The following is a 19434-nucleotide window of genomic DNA, read 5'->3' as shown; positions in this document are numbered from 1 at the left end:
GTATTTGGATGATATTTTAAAGAGAAATAAATAAAGTTGTGCTCACTTATTTCCTTCTTTTAGAGTACCCAACACCTTGAGATTCAATGGCTTACATCACTATACAAGGTTATGAATTTCATTATTGGTTCCGTATTGAATTAAGAATACATATAATTTAACTGACAAAGTTTTAATCCACCTACCCTACTATACAATAATTGTAATGCCTATGTATACATTACAGTGAATTAGGGGACTAGTTTCGACCCTGTGTAGGTCATCATCGGCGTAAATAAGGTACATTTTTTATATGTTGATATACAGGATCAATATTTTGACGTAAATTGATAAAATTAATCAAATGAGCAAAATGTGTAATGTGATAACATGTATATAGAATAGTGAAATGCATGAAATGTTATGCGAGATAAAATTATATCGTGGTAATGATCAACAGATAGTGAAATGTTCAAGATTTCATATTGCAGTGAGACTACAGACATAGTACCACATCGATTACTTACAACAATGGTTGAAATATTGCACTTTATGTATACATTAAAACTGCCTAGTGAGAAGGTATAAAATGCCGGTCTGAATATAAAGTCCAGATGCTTCTAGTGAATTCTATCGTTCCAATACGTCTTCTGTCAAATATTGAATATAAGTTATGTACAATATTGGCGCAGAGGGTATTTATCTTGCTTCAAGTCCGGTATTTATGATTCAGAAAATGTATGCAGGCTGAATATAAGCAACGTCTTATCATACAAAGAGTTCTGCATATGATGGGAGGTGGTATTCCCAATCCAAGATGGAGCCAATGGAACCTGATGATGAGAATAGAAAATTAAACTTCCTTAAGAAAGGGAGGAAAACGAAGAAAAGGAAAAAGAGTACTCACCTTACGCGGCAATGTGATCGACCTGACCGGTAATATGCAACTGGGTGAAGACTGTGTTGAGAATGGCAAGGAAAGCAGGAGAGGAAGAGGTTGACAAGGGGAGGAGCTACTAGGCGGAGCAGGTAGCGTGGGGTAAGGTGTAAATGGAGGAACGGGGAGTAGGGGAGGAACTTAAGGCGGGGCCGAGGGATGCAGGAGTGATGGTAATTGTCTCGATGAAAGACCTTTAATTAACTTTAAGAATGAGTTCTGATCGGCTAAATTGTTTTTTTTCCTGAGAAAAGTAATAAATAAATCAAATAAAATATTGGATTTTTCCGTGATTTCATTAAGGTTGTAGTTAGCATTGAAATACTGGTCCAGATGTATGTAGAATTTCAAGATTATATTAAGAAGAGGACCCTTGTTAGCTATTTCCAGAATGTCCATGTCTTGTTCGATATTTGTAAAATTGGATTGTAGTCGACCATGTGTTGGCCAATAGCCGAATATTTATTGTATTTAACTGCATTGATGTGTTTAGAATATCTTATATTAAAACTTCTCCCGGTTTGCTCTACATAAGAAATATTAGTACACGAGTTACATCTGAGCCTGTAAACACCTGATTTTGGGTAATTATTGATCTTGTTGATGTGTGACGTGTTGTGTAGAATGTGCATACTGTTATTATTGGTTTTGAATGCTATTTTTACACCTTTCTTCTTAAAAATATCAGTGATCTTATGAATTTCATTGTAGAAAGTGAAGGTGGAGAAAGATTCATACTTAGGTAATTCTTTCTTGAGGGCTGTTTTAGGACGAAATTTATATTTATCGATCATACTTTTTATGAAGAGACTATCGAAGCCGTTGAATTTTGCAATACTGTGGATAGTATTCAGTCCAATAGAGAGATCCTTCTTGGCCATAGGTATGTTGAACACTCGATGAACTAAGCTATTATATGTCGCTCACTAATGGGACTGGGGGTGGGTTGAATCTTGACGAATAGTAGTACCGAATTGGGTGGGTTTTCTAAAAATTTTATAAGTTAAAGCTTCTGAATGTCTTGTGATGGTTAGATCTAGGAAGTTGATCTCTTGATCTATTTCTGATTCTAACGTAAATTTGATATGGGAATCGATACTATTGAGCCCAAGAAGGGTGGTGGGAGCGTCAACTGACTTTTCACATATGATTGCGAAGACATCATCAACATACCTGGCCCAGAAGTGAATATTATCAAATTTGTTGTCAATTTTAGTGTGCTCACGGAAATCGAGGTATATTTTCGCTAAAATACCTGAGGCCGGTGAACCCATTGCCAGACCATTCTGTTGGTAGATGATACCATTGAATATGAAAAACTGTTGTTTATGACTAATTTTAGTAAAGTGATGTCTTAAATCTCTAATTAACTTAAATGACTGCTTTTATTCAAATTACTTTCAAGTATAGGAATTAACTCTGGGGTACATGTTTACAATATCAAAAGAGTGGATAGAATAATCGGGTTGCATACTAAACTTATGTAGTTTATCTATTAGCTCGTATGTGTTTTTAATGGACTTCTTAGATAAAAATTGATAGCTATTCCTAACAACCTTTGGATAAATTGTGATGTTTTGTACAATGGACTTGGTCTGTAATTAATGATTGGGCGAATGGGAACACCGCTTTTATGTATTTTAGGGAGAGCTCTGGCAGTGGGAAGACCTGGGTTCATACTTTTTTTCTTGTTCAGTAAGCAGAAAGAAAGGAGCTATCTGTAAAAAAGTCAACAATGAAATTCATAAGATTACTGATATTTTTAAGAAGAAAGGTGTAAAAATAGCAATCAAAACCAATAGTAACAGTATGCACATTCTACATGACACGTCACACATCAACAAGATCAATAATTACCCAAAATTAGGTGTTTACAGGCTCAGATGTAACTCGTGTACTAATATTTCTTATGTAGAGCAAACCGGGAGAAGTTTTAATATAAGATATTCTAAACACATCAATGCAGTTAAATACAATAAATATTCGACTATTGGCCAACACATGGTCGACTACAATCCAATTTTACAAATATCGAACAAGACATGGACATTCTGGAAATAGCTAACAAGGGTCCTCTTCTTAATATAATCTTGAAATTCTACATACATCTGGACCAGTATTTCAATGCTAACTACAACCTTAATGAAATCACGGAAAAATCCAATATTTTATTTGATTTATTTATTACTTTTCTCAGGAAAAAAACAATTTAGCCGATCAGAACTCATTCTTAAAGTTAATTAAAGGTCTTTCATCGAGACAATTACCATCACTCCTGCATCCCTCGGCCCCGCCTTAAGTTCCTCCCCTACTCCCCGTTTCTCCATTTACACCTTACCCCACACTACCTGCTCCGGCTAGTAGCTCCTCCCCTTGTCAACCTCTTCCTCTCCTGCTTTCCTTGCCATTCTCAACACAGTCTTCACCCAGTTGCATATTACCGGTCAGGTCGATCACATTGCCGCGTAAGGTGAGTACTCTTTTTCCTTTTCTTCGTTTTCCTCCCTTTCTTAAGGAAGTTTAATTTTCTATTCTCATCATCAGGTTCCACTGGTTCCATCTTGGATTGGGAATACCATCTCTCACCATATGCAGAACTCTTTGTATGATAAGAAGTTGCTTATATTCAGCCTGCATACATTTTCTGAATCATAAATACCGTATTTACTCGCGTATTAGACCCCTTTTTTTCCCCCCACTTTTGTAGCAAAAAATAGTAAAGGGGGGTCCAATATGCGATAACCTCAAAATTTTGTGCAGCGAACACATGACTTCTAGGTTATAAAGAGCTTTAAATTGTACGTGTAAACATTCTATAGTACTATTATTTAACGAACTTAGAATGTATTTGAATTATACTGGCTATTTTCGTCGGAAGGCAGTATTTCTAAACGTAAAAAGACAATAAATGGTGAACATGACTTTAAGGCCTACGGTAAATATAAAAGTCCGTTTTAGATACTCATATCACGTCATTTGTTACATCTCTTTAATTCCTCTGGTGAGACTGAAGTCAGGAAGGGCATACAGCCGTAAAAACTTGCTACGAAGATTCAACTCACTTCATACTCGATCCCGTAGAAGAAAGGGATAAGGGTATCGTGTTAACATATAATTAAATATTGATACATAAGAACTTAATGGCCAGTCATTTGTTTCTGTCAGTTCAGCAGTAGGCCTAGCACACAGTAAACCTGACTAATGCATTCATTTGAATTATCGCCTTGCTACGGGTGTGCCGGCATACTAAGTGACGTCATCTTCACTGCTATCTCTCGCCAGTCATGTCAGCCACGCTTCGTTCTCTTTGAGCCACGCACTGCAATCAAGAGCATACGAGGTCCCGTCGTTTTGAACCTTTTAAAAATAATTTTGTTCCCGACTATAGAGTCTAAACAGTGTAAATCTATTCCCAGATGGTCTCTGATATTCCCAGTTGGTGTATATGTAGCAGAAGCCACTCCTTCCGCATAACGCCGTGCTGTAGAAGGCATGCCAAACCATCAGCTGATAACTAGCGTATGTTACAAGTTGTACTTCCGAATGTAATACATAGTAACTGGAAACATTTCATGCTTGTTCTCTACATTTATCACATCAGGATTTGCATAAACATCTGTCCATGAGATAAGGCAGACCACATTGTTTATGTTAGGTATATCATCGCCCTGTTAGTGCCAAAAGTTCGACAGAAAAAATAAAAATAAATAACAGGAAATTATACCTCATTTATGGATATCTACAGGTGTGGCGGTAATGCGTTTTATTATCATAATGTTTAATTTCGTACGTTCGTTGTCTCTTTTTATTAACACATACCCTAGTATGTTTTGTTTGGACTTCTCTGAAAATCGTTTAAAAGTACGTGGGGACATAAAATTATTATTATTATTTGTTAGGCACGTTGGAGAGTAAAACAATCGTTTTAATTGGATAGCTTTTATCACATTTTAAACTTTTTTGCTATTTGTTTTACGTCGCATGGACACAGTAGGTCTTATGGCGACGATAGGATAGGAAGGGCCTAGGAAGTGGAAGGAAGCGGCCATGGCCTTAATTAAGGTACAGCCCCAGCATTTGCCTGGTGTGAAAATGGGAAACCACGGAAAACCATTTTCAGGGCTGCCGACAGTGGAGTTCGAACCTACTATCTCCCGAATACTGGATACTGGCTGCATTTAAGCGACTGCAGCTATCGAGCTCGGTACATTTTAAACTTACTTCTCTCGAAATATATATACCTATATTGGCCTGCTGTATAAATAGGAACAACCGCGAATATTTCTCAACTAAAGTAAACTCGTTTCCTCATCCCGAGGTGGTACAGCTCTTTTTAGACACACCCCCAGTGGAGGAGAGGTACATGTACCACTTTTACTGCATATCAACCTTCCGGCCATTCGTAAATCTCTGGCAGTACGGTACCGGGAATTGAAGTCAGACCCCCAAAAACAGCAACTAATTGTGCTAACCATAACGCTGGCAGACATTATTAACTACAAAACACAGACATATAGCATGACTGATGCATGCTTGCAATGCGCGAGTTGGACACGAAGCTAGGCCTATTCATCTATTTGTGCGACGTCATCAGAGCTGCAGTAGACCTATGCTACAGAGGCGGACATTTCTTAACTACGAAACACAGATGTACTGCATGGATTTGACACGTTATCATTGCATAGGTCATACGGACGAAACTATTCACAAATTTGTGCGATGTCATCAGAGCTGCAATAAGACTTGTACCCGCGTCGAAGCGGAATCGTCGTCGTTCTCTGACGAATTACGTTGGGGGGTCTTATAGGCGAAATTTATTATTTTCATTTTCTTCGTCTCGAAAAGCCAGGGGGGGGTCTCATGTGAGGGAGTCTAATACACGAGTAAATACGGTACTGGACTTTAACCCTTGAACGTCCGAATTTGTTATTTGTTGAAATGTTCAATTTTTCTTAATAAACATTTTTAGGATAGGGTATTATTCAAGGGAGATCCATTATTTTGAAGCAAACATGTTTAGTTTTAGAAATATAGGGTATTGCATATACGCAACGCTAGGCGCTTAAGTAGTAGTCTGCAAGGTACCAACACATATGTTGTTTTCTTCGAGAAAATAATGAAAATAAGAGGACAAGGAGCATGGAGAAGGAAGATATAAGTTATTGTTGAATTGATTATTTACTAAGAGACAAAATAAAATAGTTTATATACAATAAGACATTATTTTACAGTACCCATTTTATATATATATAATATACGGTAATCAAAATAAATATATTTATTGGAAAATTATATTGAAAACTGACAGGGTATTAAGAGTTCTTCAGTTTACTGGTGTGATCATTTGCTGTGAGTTTCTCTGAAGACTCAGTGATCTGTATGTCCGTTTGTGTGGAACGCAATGAAGCAACTTATGCAGAGCCCAACGTCACACTTTACACACGCTGTACGGACTATGCTAGAGTATTTCTCATATGCAGACCATCTTCTTTTATTGTCTGGGATATACATCACAATGTGGTCTTGCCCATCGTACCGTACAACTTCATGTATGCAAACTTCCCCCGCGCATGAGAGCGATGGGCGCCCCGCTCCCCTGGGCTCCATGACATAGTATTACGCCACTTCCCACTTGAACTGGAGCTGCGTCATTTTAGGCCGTGACATGTTGCTGAGGTACCAAGCATTTTGCAGGCTGACGTCTAAAATCAAGGAAAAAATTGCCCACCACCATTTTTTGCTCCTAATCGCCACCATTAAGCGGGAGAATATCACACTCATCATTGCAATCTTCCTCCAGTCTTTCTTGGTTGGAAAGAACAACTTCAGCTCGCGCAGCAAGCTGCCTATGACTCAGGTTGTCAATAAGTCCTCCCTCGTCCTCATCTGCCGAGTCTTCATCCGAAAGGGGTGTAGGCTCTGGACATTCTATATAAAGAGTCTCTACTCCTTCATCTCGCTTCTCTACCTCCTCGAGAATTTCTGCTAATGTCAAGCCCCTGAAATAAATGGGAATCAAATAAATGGCGCTATTCAACTATGATTTAATAATAATAATAATAATAATAATAATAATAACAACAACAACAACAACAATAATAATAACAATAACAATAATAGCCTAATAATATGCATCACAAAACTGGTATATGAGTTTGAATTGCATGCACAGCAACGAAGGGTTGTTACGTCAATAACAAACCCTTCAATACCAAATTGGTACATAAGGAAGTGATTTGACAACGGATCCGCCTAGCGCTGCGAATATGCAACGCCGGGAATATGTGGATCTCACTCGCCCATGAGTTATTAATTGTAAAAGGAATAGTGCTACATTCAAACTCTGATGAATTTACTTCCTGGATTTCGTAAAAGAGGTTAATTATTTCTAAATCATAAAATTATATGGCGAATCTTACCTCTTACGGTATGCCATTGTGATAGCTGGAACACACAGCGAACTTCAGACATACACCTCGTCAACAATCAAGCGGTGACTATTGATTAACCGACTCGTAACATAGCACAACACTTCCCTTTACCGAATACGCGTGCAATTTTCATTCTTTTACTGGAGAACAACTTCATACATTGAAAGAAAAGAGCACCGGCACGCGTTGCACATATGCAACGCTAGGCGTTCATGGATTAAGCAAGATAGATACTCTCTGCACCAATGTTGTACATAACATATATTCAATATTTGACAGAAGACGTAATGGAACGATAGTATTCACTAGAAGCATCTGGACTTTATATTCAGATCAGCATTTTATACCTTCTCACTAGGCAATTTTAATGTATATATAAAGTGCAATATTTCAACTATTATTGTAAATAATCGATGTGGTACTATATCTATAGTCTCACTGCAATATGTAAACTTAAACATTTCACTATCTATTGATCATTACCACGATATAATTTTATCTCACATAACATTTCATGCATTTCACCCTTTTATATACGTTATCACTAGAGACGAGAATTATACGCACTAAAAACAGTTAAAATAGGCAGGCATATAGGCTCTTAAATTAGCCAAAATAGGCATTTAAATAGGCCCTAACGTGTAAAATAGGCAACAAAATAGGCACAAAAAAATTACTTATAATTTAATAACACACTCAATTACTATAAAAGGAATTTACAAGCAACGTTTCAATGTTTTCCGCTAACAATCTTGTTCTCCTCTCATGCATAATGCTTTTGTACTGAGAGGAAGATATCTTAACATCACATGAAGTGATTGGACAAAACATCAATGAAGTCACTTCATCTGGTTTTATTTCGCTGACAACGGCTGCCTTCCCAGAGGTTCGGTAAAAACTTCCCCTGACTTCTTCCACAATCCTAAATGACTCCACCAGGGGCATGCTACTCTTCTTCTCCAACTTCGTGATTGCTTCCGGCAGCTTGTTGAAATTTGAAGATGCTCCGGTTTATGCAGGGGCATATTAGCTCCCAACATTGCAGTGCAAAGGTCTGAATAAAATGGTTGTTGGTCGCTGCCCAAAGTGGACTGGTAGAAAGGCTGCGTTGATACAATTTCTGTATTCGTATCAGATGCATCGCAGTATTTCTAAGTTGATCTATGTGGTATTTTTCTCACATTTGATCTGAAAAATAATAAAATTGACATAAATTAAATTTCTACAGTTGGGCTAATTGGCAATAATGCTTAGTAAATATCATGCATTTGTTTCATTAAAAAAAAAAAAAAAAAGACTATTAGAGATTATGTTTCTAGAAGTACAAAACTTTAAGTAGGAACAAATGAATTAGTAATTTATATGGAAATATGTCCTCAAGGATTTTCAGTTATAATTTGGCAGTATCGTGTCGAGTTCACCAGGTGAAAAATATAATAAAAAAGACGTGAAACAATACCGGAGTAGCGTAGACGAGAGATCTGTTCTTTATGCTTGCCAAGCTGGTCCTAGTAGTATTATTACTTATAGAGAAGAATGAAAACTATAAATCTCAGATTTGTGAACATTTTTTTTTGTTTAGCCACTAGCAAAAAATAAACCATATTTTTGTCACAATTTAGCATGACTCTAGAGGGGATGCTAGAGACTTGTTAAGCTGGGAGCTTATGCCCCTCAGATTCGCTTTGCTTCTTGCTCCACCCCCCACCCCCACCGACCCCCCCCAGCACAACGGTTACTAACCGGACCTCACCAATCCAGACCAACGGTCTTTTCGCTGGCCTGGTCTTGAAAAGATAGTCTTGGCAACCTTGTAAAACACGCTGTGGCATCATCCTAGCCGGGCTACATTGGATCTGCAACCTGTGTTTCGCGAAGGCTTAGCAGAAGTGTATTAGAATTCACGATTTTTTGAAGGGAGTTTTAAAAATTGCATTTCAGTTGTAAATCTCTATTTTCACAGGAAATGAATCACAGTTCAAAATACCGATTTAATTTTCATCCATTCTGTGGCAAGAGACCACCGACATTCTAACTCCTTGTTCAGTAATTTAATTATTATTTAGCCTACATTTTAGTAATATAAATTGTTGAAAGTTTACGACTAATACAGCCTTGCAACAAAACAATTTGCTGCAATACATAAATGAACAGGCCTATATATGCTACAATGAAATGCGATCATAGCTCTCAATCACAAAAAAGATAAAAAGAACAAACGAACTTACGTCCTTACAGCAAGCTTGACAGACTACCCTTCCATCCGTAGTGAAATTGGGATCCCCTGTGATCCACTGCTTCAACCAGTAGGACTTCGACGTTTTTTCTTTGGGCTTTGCTGCAAATACACTTCTTCTTCCACTTCACAATAAATCACAACCCGTTCTGAACATAAAGCATACGCGTACAACACTTCACATCGAAAGGGAGGTACAGGGCATATGGGTTGTGCAACATAGTTCGATGTTGACTGGTTCTCGCACATGTCTTAGGAGGTTGGAGGGGTTGAAGGCTTCTAGGTCAAATTGTTCCTTGTTTCTCCAAATGGAAATTTACGCATAACTATTTCTCGTGACTTCTCAGAATTCCCTTTTTTGTTCATGGGGTAAACAGATATTGAGAAAAGAGAAGATAATTCTGTCGAGCATACTGGCTACAATATAACGCACTGAAAGAAAATCGGCTTTTTAAAATGCAGAAAAAAAGGCATCAAATAGGCAATTATACTCCAAATAGGAACAAACCCCTGAAATAGGCATTTATAGGCACAATAAAAGCAACAAAATATAGCTAAAAAGACCGTAAAATGGATTAATATCTCAAAAGCCTACGTTTCTGAACACAGGAATAAAGTAGGCAAATAGGCAAATTCCCGTCTCTAGTTATCACATTACACATTTTGATCATTTGATTAATTTTATCAATTTACAACAAAATATTGTTCCTGGATATCAACATATAAAAAGTGTACCGTATTTAGGCTGATGATGACCCACATAGGGTCGAAACTAGTCCCCTAATACACTGTAATGTATACATAGGCATTACAATTATTGTATAGTATTGAGTAGGTGGATTAAAACTTTGTCAATTAAATTACATCACTACATCGCTTCAACACCGCCGCAGTGCACCAAGAGTAGTATGGGCGTTAGTGTAAACTACCTTTTGCCATTCCAAACTGGTGAAAAGTGGAAATAGGTGACTAAATAAAAAACTGAAGTCTACAGTAGTTGTTGTTGTTTGAGTCATCAGTCCATAGACTGGTTTGATGCAGCTCTCCATGCCAACCTATCCTGTGCTAACCTTTTCATTTCTACGTAACTATTGCATCCTACATCTGCTCTAATCTGTTTGTCATATTCATACCTTGGTCTACCCCTACCATTCTTGCCACCTACACTTCCTTCAAAAACCAACTGAACAAGTCCTGGGTGTCTTAAGATGTGTCCTATCATTCTATCTCTTCTTCTCGTCAAATTTAGCCAAATCGATCTCCTCTCACCAATTTGATTCAGTATCTCTTCATTCGTGATTCGATCTATCCATCTCACCTTCAGCATTCTTCTGTAACACCACATTTCAAAAGCTTCTATTCTCTTTCTTTCTGAGCTAGTTATCGTCCATGTTTCACTTCCATACAATGCCACGCTCCACACAAAAGTCTTCAAAAACATCTTTCTAATTCCGATATCAATGTTCGAAGTGAGTAAATTTCTTTTCTTAAGAAAGCTCTTCCTTACTTGTGCTAGTCTGCATTTTATGTCCTCCTTACTTCTGCCATCGGTTATTTTACTACCCAAGTAACAATATTCATCTACTTCCTTTAAGACTTCGTTTCCTAATCTAATATTTCCTACATCACCTGCCTTCGTTCGACTGCACTCCATTACTTTTGTTTTGGACTTATTTATTTTCATCTTGTACTCCTTACCTAAGACTTCATCCATACCATTCAGCAACTTCTCGAGATCTTCAGCAGTCTCAGATAAAATAACAATATCATCGGCAAATCTCAAGGTTTTGATTTCCTCTCCTTGGACTGTGATTCCCTTTCCAAATTTCTCTTTGATTTCCTTTACTGCCTGTTCTATGTAAACAATGAAAAGGAGAGGGGACAAACTGCAGCCTTGCCTCACTCCTTTCTGGATTGCTGCTTCTTTTTCAAAGCCCTCGATTCTTATCACTGCAGACTGATTTTTATACAGGTTGTAGATAATTCTTCGTTCTCGGTATCTGATCCCTATCATCTTCAGAATCATAAATAGCCTGGTCCAATCAACATTATCGAATGCCTTTTCTAGATCTACGAATGCCATGTACGTGGGCTTGTCCTTCTTGATTCGATCCTCTAAGATCAGACGTAAAGTCAGGATTGCTTCACGTGTTCCTACATTTCTTCTGAAGCCAAATTGATCTTCCCCCAACTCAGCTTCAACTTGTTTTTCCATTCTTCTGTAAATAATACGTGTTAAAATTTTGCAGGCATGAGATACTAAACTAATAGTGCGGTACTTTTCACACCTGTCAGCACCGGCTTTCTTGGGAATAGGTATAACAACATTCTGACGAAAATCGGATGGGACTTCTCCTGTCTCATACATCTTGCACACTAAATGAAATAACCTTACCATGCTGGTTTCTCCTAAGGCAGTCAGTAATTCAGAGGGAATATCATCAATTCCAGGTGCCTTGTTCCTATTTAGGTCACTCACAGCTCTGTCAAACTCTGACCTCAAAATTCGGTCTCCCATTTCATCAGCATCAACAGCCCCTTCATGTTCCAGAACGAAATTATCTACATCGTTACCTTGATACAACTGTTGGATATGCTCCTGCCATCTTTCTGCTTTGTCTTCTTTCCCTAGAAGTGGCTTTCCATCTGAGCTCTTAATATTCATGCACCTAGATTTCCTTTCTCCAAAGGTTTCCTTGATTTTCCTGTATGCAGCATCTACCTTTCCCAGGACCATACAGCCTTCGACATCCTTGCACTTCTCCTTCAGCCATTCTTCCTTAGCTACCTTGCACTTTCTATCCACTTCATTCTTTAATCGCCTGTATTCTTTTCTGCCCTCTTCATTTCTAGCATTCTTGTATTTTCGTCGTTCATCAATCAGGTCTAGTATCTCCTGAGTTATCCACTGATTCTTAGTTGATCTTTTCTTCCTTCCTAACATTTCTTCAGCAACCCTACTGACTTCATTTTTCATGACTCTCCACTCTTCCTCTACTGTGTTTCCTTCGGCCTTTTCATTTAGTCCTTGTGCAACATGTTCCTTGAAACAATCCATCACACTCTTTTCTTTCAACTTGTCTAGATCCCATCTTTTTGCATTCTTTCCTTTCTTCAGTTTCTTCAACTTCAGATGGCATTTCATGACCAACAAGTTGTGGTCAGAGTCCACGTCTGCTCCTGGGAAAGTTTTGCAATCCAACACCTGGTTTCTGAATCTCTGCCTAATCATAATGAAGTCTATTTGATACCTTCCAGTGTCTCCAGGTCTCGTCCACGTATACAGCCGTCGTTTGTGGTGTTTGAACCAAGTATTGGCGAGGACTAAATTATGGTCAGTGCAGAATTCAACCAGCCGACTTCCTCTTTCGTTCCTTTGTCCCAATCCAAATTCTCCTACTGTGCTACCTTCTCTTCCTTGGCCTACCACTGCGTTCCAGTCTCCCATCACAATTAGATTCTCGTCACCTTTGACATATTGTATTAAATCTTCTATCTCCTCATATATTCTTTCAATTTCTTCATCATCCGCTGAACTAGTAGGCATATAGCCCTGCACTATTGTGGTGGGCATTGGTTTGGTGTCTATCTTGGCGACAATAATTCTTTCACTATGCTGGTCGTAGTAGCTTATCCGCTGCCCTATTTTCTTATTCATTATTAAACCAACTCCTGCATTACCCCTGTTTGATTTCGTGTTGATAATTCGGTAGTCGCCTGACCAAAAATCCTGTTCTTCCTGCCAACGTACTTCACTTATACCAACTACATCTAACTTTAGCCTATCCATCTCCCTTTTCAGATTCTCTAACCTACCACAACGATTCAAACTTCTAACATTCCACGCTCCGACTCGCAGAATGTCAGTATCCATCTTCCTGATGATCGCCCCCTCTCGTGTAGTCCCCACCCGGAGATCCGAATGGGGGACTAGTTTACCTCCGGAATATTTTACCCGGGAGGAAGCCATCATCAGTACATCATTCATACAGAGAGAGCTGCATGTCCTCGGGAGGTGGTTACGGCTGTAGTTTCCCGTTGCTTTCAGCCGTGTAGCAGTATCAACACAGCTAAGCCATGTTGAGTATTATTACAAGGCCGTATCAGTCAATCATCTAGACTGCCGCCCTTGCAACTACCGAAAGGCTGCTACCCCCCTTTCGATGAACCATTCGTTAGTCTGGTCTCTCAACAGATACCCATCCGATATGGTTGCACCTGCGGCTCGGCTATTTGCATCATTGGGACACGCAAGCCTCCCCACCGCGGCAAGGTCACATGGTTCGTAGAGGAGTACAGTACAGTAGTATCATTCCTAATTCCTGAAAATATATCACATCTGAGCTAATGTTATTTTTTAGAATTCTTAAAGGGATGTCACAAATGAACCTATGTTTGTTGTTTTGTTTATTGCTAAGTAATTTGTAAGTGAATTCTGTAACAATATTAAGCATTAAAATCCATGGTATTCTAATGACGTACAAATTTGTATGTTTCACTCAAAAGCTATCTCAAGCGCCGTACGGTACCAGGCCCCCATTTAGAAACCAACCATCCCATTTTAAGAAAAATGACTTTTAAATGTTCTCTAATATGTAAATAGTGGAAATATTAAATAAAAATTTAAAAAATTGAAAACTGAAAACACAGGCATTCCCGGGTTAATACAACCCCTAAATACCCTCAAAAATATGTGAAGTGATCTGTAACCTTTCTTTACTACACCGTTAATGTGATTACCCCCCATGAAGATCATTCCTTATATTACGACCTAGAAACTTACAGTGATCTCCATGAAGTACTGACACTACATCAAAACAGTAATTAAAAATGAGAGGACTTTTCCTCTTGGTGAAACTTACAACCTGACTTTTCATCCCATTCATAATCATACCAATGTCTGCTGTCCATCTCATAACACTACCTAGATCTTTTTTGTAGTCACCCACAAACCTGTAACTTATTTACTACTCTATACAGTATAATATCATCTAAGCCCGCCTGGTGGCCAGGATCGTTAAGGAGCAAAAGTCTAAAATGGTCTGACACAGCCGGTTCCAGTCCCGTTGGTCGAAAAAAAATTACCATCAGAATGTTGGTCGGCAGCGTAGGGGAGGTGGTGGTATACAATTTCTAATCATTACATTGTATGCCAAAAGCCTGGATTAAATTCCAAACCTCTCCGCAGTGCTCATATGGAGTGAGGCCATATGACGCTGTTGATGGTGATTCGTCTGTCAGATGGGGATGATAAGCCTTGAGCAGACCCCTTGGTGCTATTCGACAGGAGTAGGCTATGTGCCAGCACCGGGTTTCACCCTCTCCCTAGTATCATATATCACATCATTCATTTCATCTCATTAACCCCTCTGATGAGGTTGACGTCAGGAAGGGCAACCGGTCATAAAAACCCGCCATGACAGATTCATCTCACCTCATACCCGACCCCATAGGGAAATGGGACAAGGGTTGGACAAACAAACACAGTATAATATTATCTGCAAATAGCCTAATCTGTGATTCCAGTTCTTCACTCATATCACTTAAATATATTTAAAAAACACAAATGTCCAATAATACTGCCCTGTGGGACGCCCCTCTTGATCATTACAGGGTCAGATAACACTTCACTTCTCAGAGTTCTATTTTCTAGAAATTTAGCCACCCACATTTCTACTTTTACAACATTCCTTTTTTTAACATTTATTTTCAATTAAGACTAAAACAGCTTCATGATCACTTATACCATCTATCACTTCAGTTTTTCTATAGGGGCCACCTGGTTTCATCAGCACCACATCTAGAATACTTTTCCCTGTAGTTGATTCCATCATTTACTGATTCAGCTGTCCTTCCCATAATAATTCACTGTTCAGTGTTCTCGCTAGTATCCTAAATCTGTCTTTGCTGTTTTTGTTTTTTTCTCTCTCTTTTTCTCTAGGATATTCCCGTTTTCCCTGCATTTAATTTAGTGGGACTTGGTACATAAGAATGACGCTCAAGCTTGTTTATCATACTCTGGAATCATCAACTTGAAACATATTTTGCACAAACACTTACAATGGCTTTAAGAACTTTGTGTATCATAAGTGCCAATCTATGAAATGGGTTATTAATTAATCCCATCGCACACAGCCACTGCAAGAAACACTACAACCAACAAAAATGCACTACATTACAGACATGATACTGTATAGACATTTGGGATTATGCCGTGTCAAGAAAATAAGGTGAAATTCTTTACGTTTCGCAGAGAACTGTACTCGCAACCAGGAATGAGTTAGCTGGAAAATTTCTAATGTCCCATAACGGACCAACTACACTGGTAGTATAAATTTACTCATTCGGAACAAATATTTCAGGTTCCCTATGGGAATCAACATCTTTATCATTTGATGGCCAGGCAGACATAAATTTTTGAAAATAAGACAAAGTCTCTCATAGTGCATTGGCACTGCCGGTGGTTCCAAGTAGCCTATGCAGTGGCCTCTATGGTATGCACTAGCCATACGTCTTGGTGGGTGTGCTATGTACCAACTGATGAGCCCAACTTAGCACACTGGGGCGAAATGACGGCAACCAGGAACGAGTTAGCTGGAAAATTTATAATGTCCAACAATGGACCAACTATATTGATATTACAAATTTACTCATTCGGAACAAATATTTCAGGTTACCTATGGGAATCAACATTTTTATCATTATCTATGGGTGTCGGGCGCCACTCATCGTCATAGAGGGCAAAATGACGGGTACACAATACCGGAACAGATATTAAAATCGTTCCATATTAGCGGTTTTCACTTTACTAAGGAAAGCATTTATTGCGTCCTATTCAATACATATATCCATCTTTAGCTGGAGTAATTTTAATCAAACATGTTAATATCTTGTAATGGAAATGCCATCCAGGCAGGTAAGAAAGCTAACCTTTATTGCAACTTAAAAATAAAGGTTTTTAATTAGGGAAAGACTAAGTTTTTGAAAAAATACTTGATCTATAATTTAACTCCCAAATTTCTAAAATTAACTACAAAGCCTCATAGGAATACGGGAAAAACTCGTGCAATTCAACTATAAACCAATAAGATTAGAATAAAAGACTAAATCAAATTCCTCCATAAAAAGAAATCCCTTTTGAACTACAAACTATATGAAACTCGTTTAGAAGTTTCTACCCTTCTTTGCCCCCTCGAATGGACACCCTTTCAATTACATGTCACTAACAAACTTGATAATATTTGGTCACAGAAACAAAACACACTTGACAAAAAATGGAATTTTCTTTCAAAAACAACCCATAGTAAACATATCTCAAATAGCATAAAACCAAATTATTTTCACCAACCGGTTGTGAACATAATTAAAATCAGTGCTGAGCAAGGGACCCAAACATAATTGGGGTAATCCATCTAACCATGACAATTTAATCTTCACCATAGCTGAATCAGAATTAGCCATTAATAAGTTACCCATAAACATACAAGAAGAAGTCCAATATGAAGTCAAACGCAAACTATCTTCTATCCTTAATCAACAACAAATCATCAAACACAATAACAATAAGAAATCTTGGTTATTAAGTGATTCGCAAGCTGCGTTGAATGCGATAAATAATAAATATAATCTGAATCCAATAGCTGTAGCTATTAGAACCACAGCTCAACAAAGTTCGCACATCTGTTTTGACTAGATTCACGGTCATTGTGGAATATCTGGAACTAACAAAACTGATTTTCTGGCAAAAGCAGCGGCTACATCTAATTTGGAAATTTCTTATGACAAAATGTCACCTAACTACGCTAAAAAAAATCATAAAGAAGCATGTAATCCATCAATGGAACAACATTTGGACTTCTTCCACTAGAGGCCAAGTCACCAGAGAAATATTCTTCCCTGAGGTTTTCAACCGCATGCAAAGTAACGTGTTGGTGCCAAGCTTTAAAATTACTCAATTTTTGACTGGTCATGGCAAATTTGATTATTATTTTCATCGATTTGGAATCAATCGTCCTGATGGCCACATGTATGTCTGTGGGTCCTCACAAACAATGGAACACCTACTGTTTGAATGAGCTGCATTTGAAAGAAGAAGGCATGACTTGAACTCTCACTTGAATTATTGCAACATTGCATTATCAAAACCCCTGTATCATTTGTTTCAGAAGCCATGCTGTTACAAATATTTTATTAACTTCATCCACTTCATTTTCCACCAATTAGATACATGAATTAATTTTCATTGTAAAACTGAATATGTATTTTAACTATAACCCTAGTATACTATGTTTGCCGGGCTAAGTGGCTCAGACGGTTGAGGAGCTGGCCTTCTGATCCCAACGTGGCAGTTTCGATCCTGGCTCAGTCCGGTGGTATTTGAAGGTGCTCAAATACGTCAGCCTCATGTCAGTAGATTTTTTGGCACATGAAAGAACTCCTGCAGGACTAAATTCCGGCACCTTGGTGTCTTCGAAAACCGTGAAAGAGTAGTTAGTGGGACATAAAGCAAATAGCATTATATTATTACACTACGTTAAATAGGGTTCCAAACTGCTTTGTACATTCAATAATAATAATAATAATAATAATAATAATAATAATAATAATAATAATAATAACCCAACACTGAACACATAGCTAATGTCCATAAACTAAATAAAAAAGTCAAAAACAATGACTTACTTATAACAAAAGCCGATAAAGGGAGCGCTACCATAATCATGAATAAAAGTGACTACATCAACAAAGCACAAGTGTTTTTTTTCCAAAAAATAACTTCACGACACCCAAAAAGATCCTACAAATAAAATACAAAGAGACCTGAAAACCATTATAAAGAACATCTTGGTTTTGCTTAATGACCTTGAAAAATCCAAAATGATCGTCATGAATCCGAAGCTTTCCACAGCGAAAGCGTTACCCAAGATCCACAAAGCCGACATCCCCATAAGACCCATTATAAATCTGAGAAATAGCCCGACCTATAAACTATCTCAGTTCATTCACAAATTCCTTAAATCACACTGCCATTTTCAAGCCAATACGTAAGTGAAAAATTCCACAGAACTTGCAATAAAATTAAGGATATTAATTTATCTAAACACCACACACTTCATTCGTTTGATATTATTAATATGTATGCAAATGTGCCCGTTAACAACACCATACAATTAATTAAGAACAATCTTTCCAAGTTCAGCAAATTAAGCATAGGTGAAATAGAAGAATTTATTCAGATTCTGAAATTTACATTGAATACCAATTTCTTCACTTTCAATAACGTCATTTATCAACAAATAGGTCTTCCCATGGGATCACCGGCTTCAGGGATCCTTGCGGATATTTACATCGATCATTTAGAACATTCTCACATTACTGGGGAGATTAACAGCATTCAACATTGGACACGCTATGTGAATGACACATTTGCTATTTTAGACTCTCGTATTACCAACAGCAACACAGTACTTGAACTTCTCAACTCCACTGATCCACATATAAAATTCACCATAGAGTCAGAAAACAATAATGCCCTTAATTACCTGGATTTAACCATTATGCACAACTACAGTAACACTCTGTCCTTTAATATATACAGAAAACTCACCCACACCATAAATACCATTCAACAAACTTCTCTGCACCCAGACATATATAAGAAAGCAGCTTACAATAGTATGGTACTCAAGAGCATCGACTATTCCTTTATCTCGCAAAAATTACAAACCATTGAAAATATCGCAGAATACAACAGCTTCAGTAGAACCTTTGTCAACAAGATCATCAATAGATACAAGAGCAGACCTAAGACCACCCTAGCAAAAGATTTGCTCCGAAAGAGAAGTTCTCTA

General features: G+C 37.9%; 1 protein-coding gene across 2 annotated transcripts in view; it reads right to left on the bottom strand.

The window, feature by feature from the left end:
- The window catches only part of LOC136876384 (RNA demethylase ALKBH5), a 151810-nt gene that overhangs the window by 92263 nt on the left and 40113 nt on the right, over nucleotides 1–19434 (bottom strand). The window contains exon 5 of one of the 2 annotated variants that reach the window (XM_067150286.2): nucleotides 6149–6915. The exons of the other annotated variant lie outside the window; for it this stretch is intronic. Within the exon in view, the coding sequence (XP_067006387.1) occupies nucleotides 6660–6915 (256 nt within the window). The 3' untranslated portion in view covers nucleotides 6149–6659. Of the gene's footprint in view, nucleotides 1–6148; nucleotides 6916–19434 lie in introns of those variants that run through there. 2 annotated transcript variants of the gene reach the window in all.

Source organism: Anabrus simplex, chromosome 6 (assembly GCF_040414725.1).
Source record: "Anabrus simplex isolate iqAnaSimp1 chromosome 6, ASM4041472v1, whole genome shotgun sequence".
Lineage (NCBI taxonomy): Eukaryota > Metazoa > Arthropoda > Insecta > Orthoptera > Tettigoniidae > Anabrus > Anabrus simplex.
Note: the sequence above shows the minus strand (reverse complement) of the source record. Positions and strands in the feature narration are given on the sequence as shown.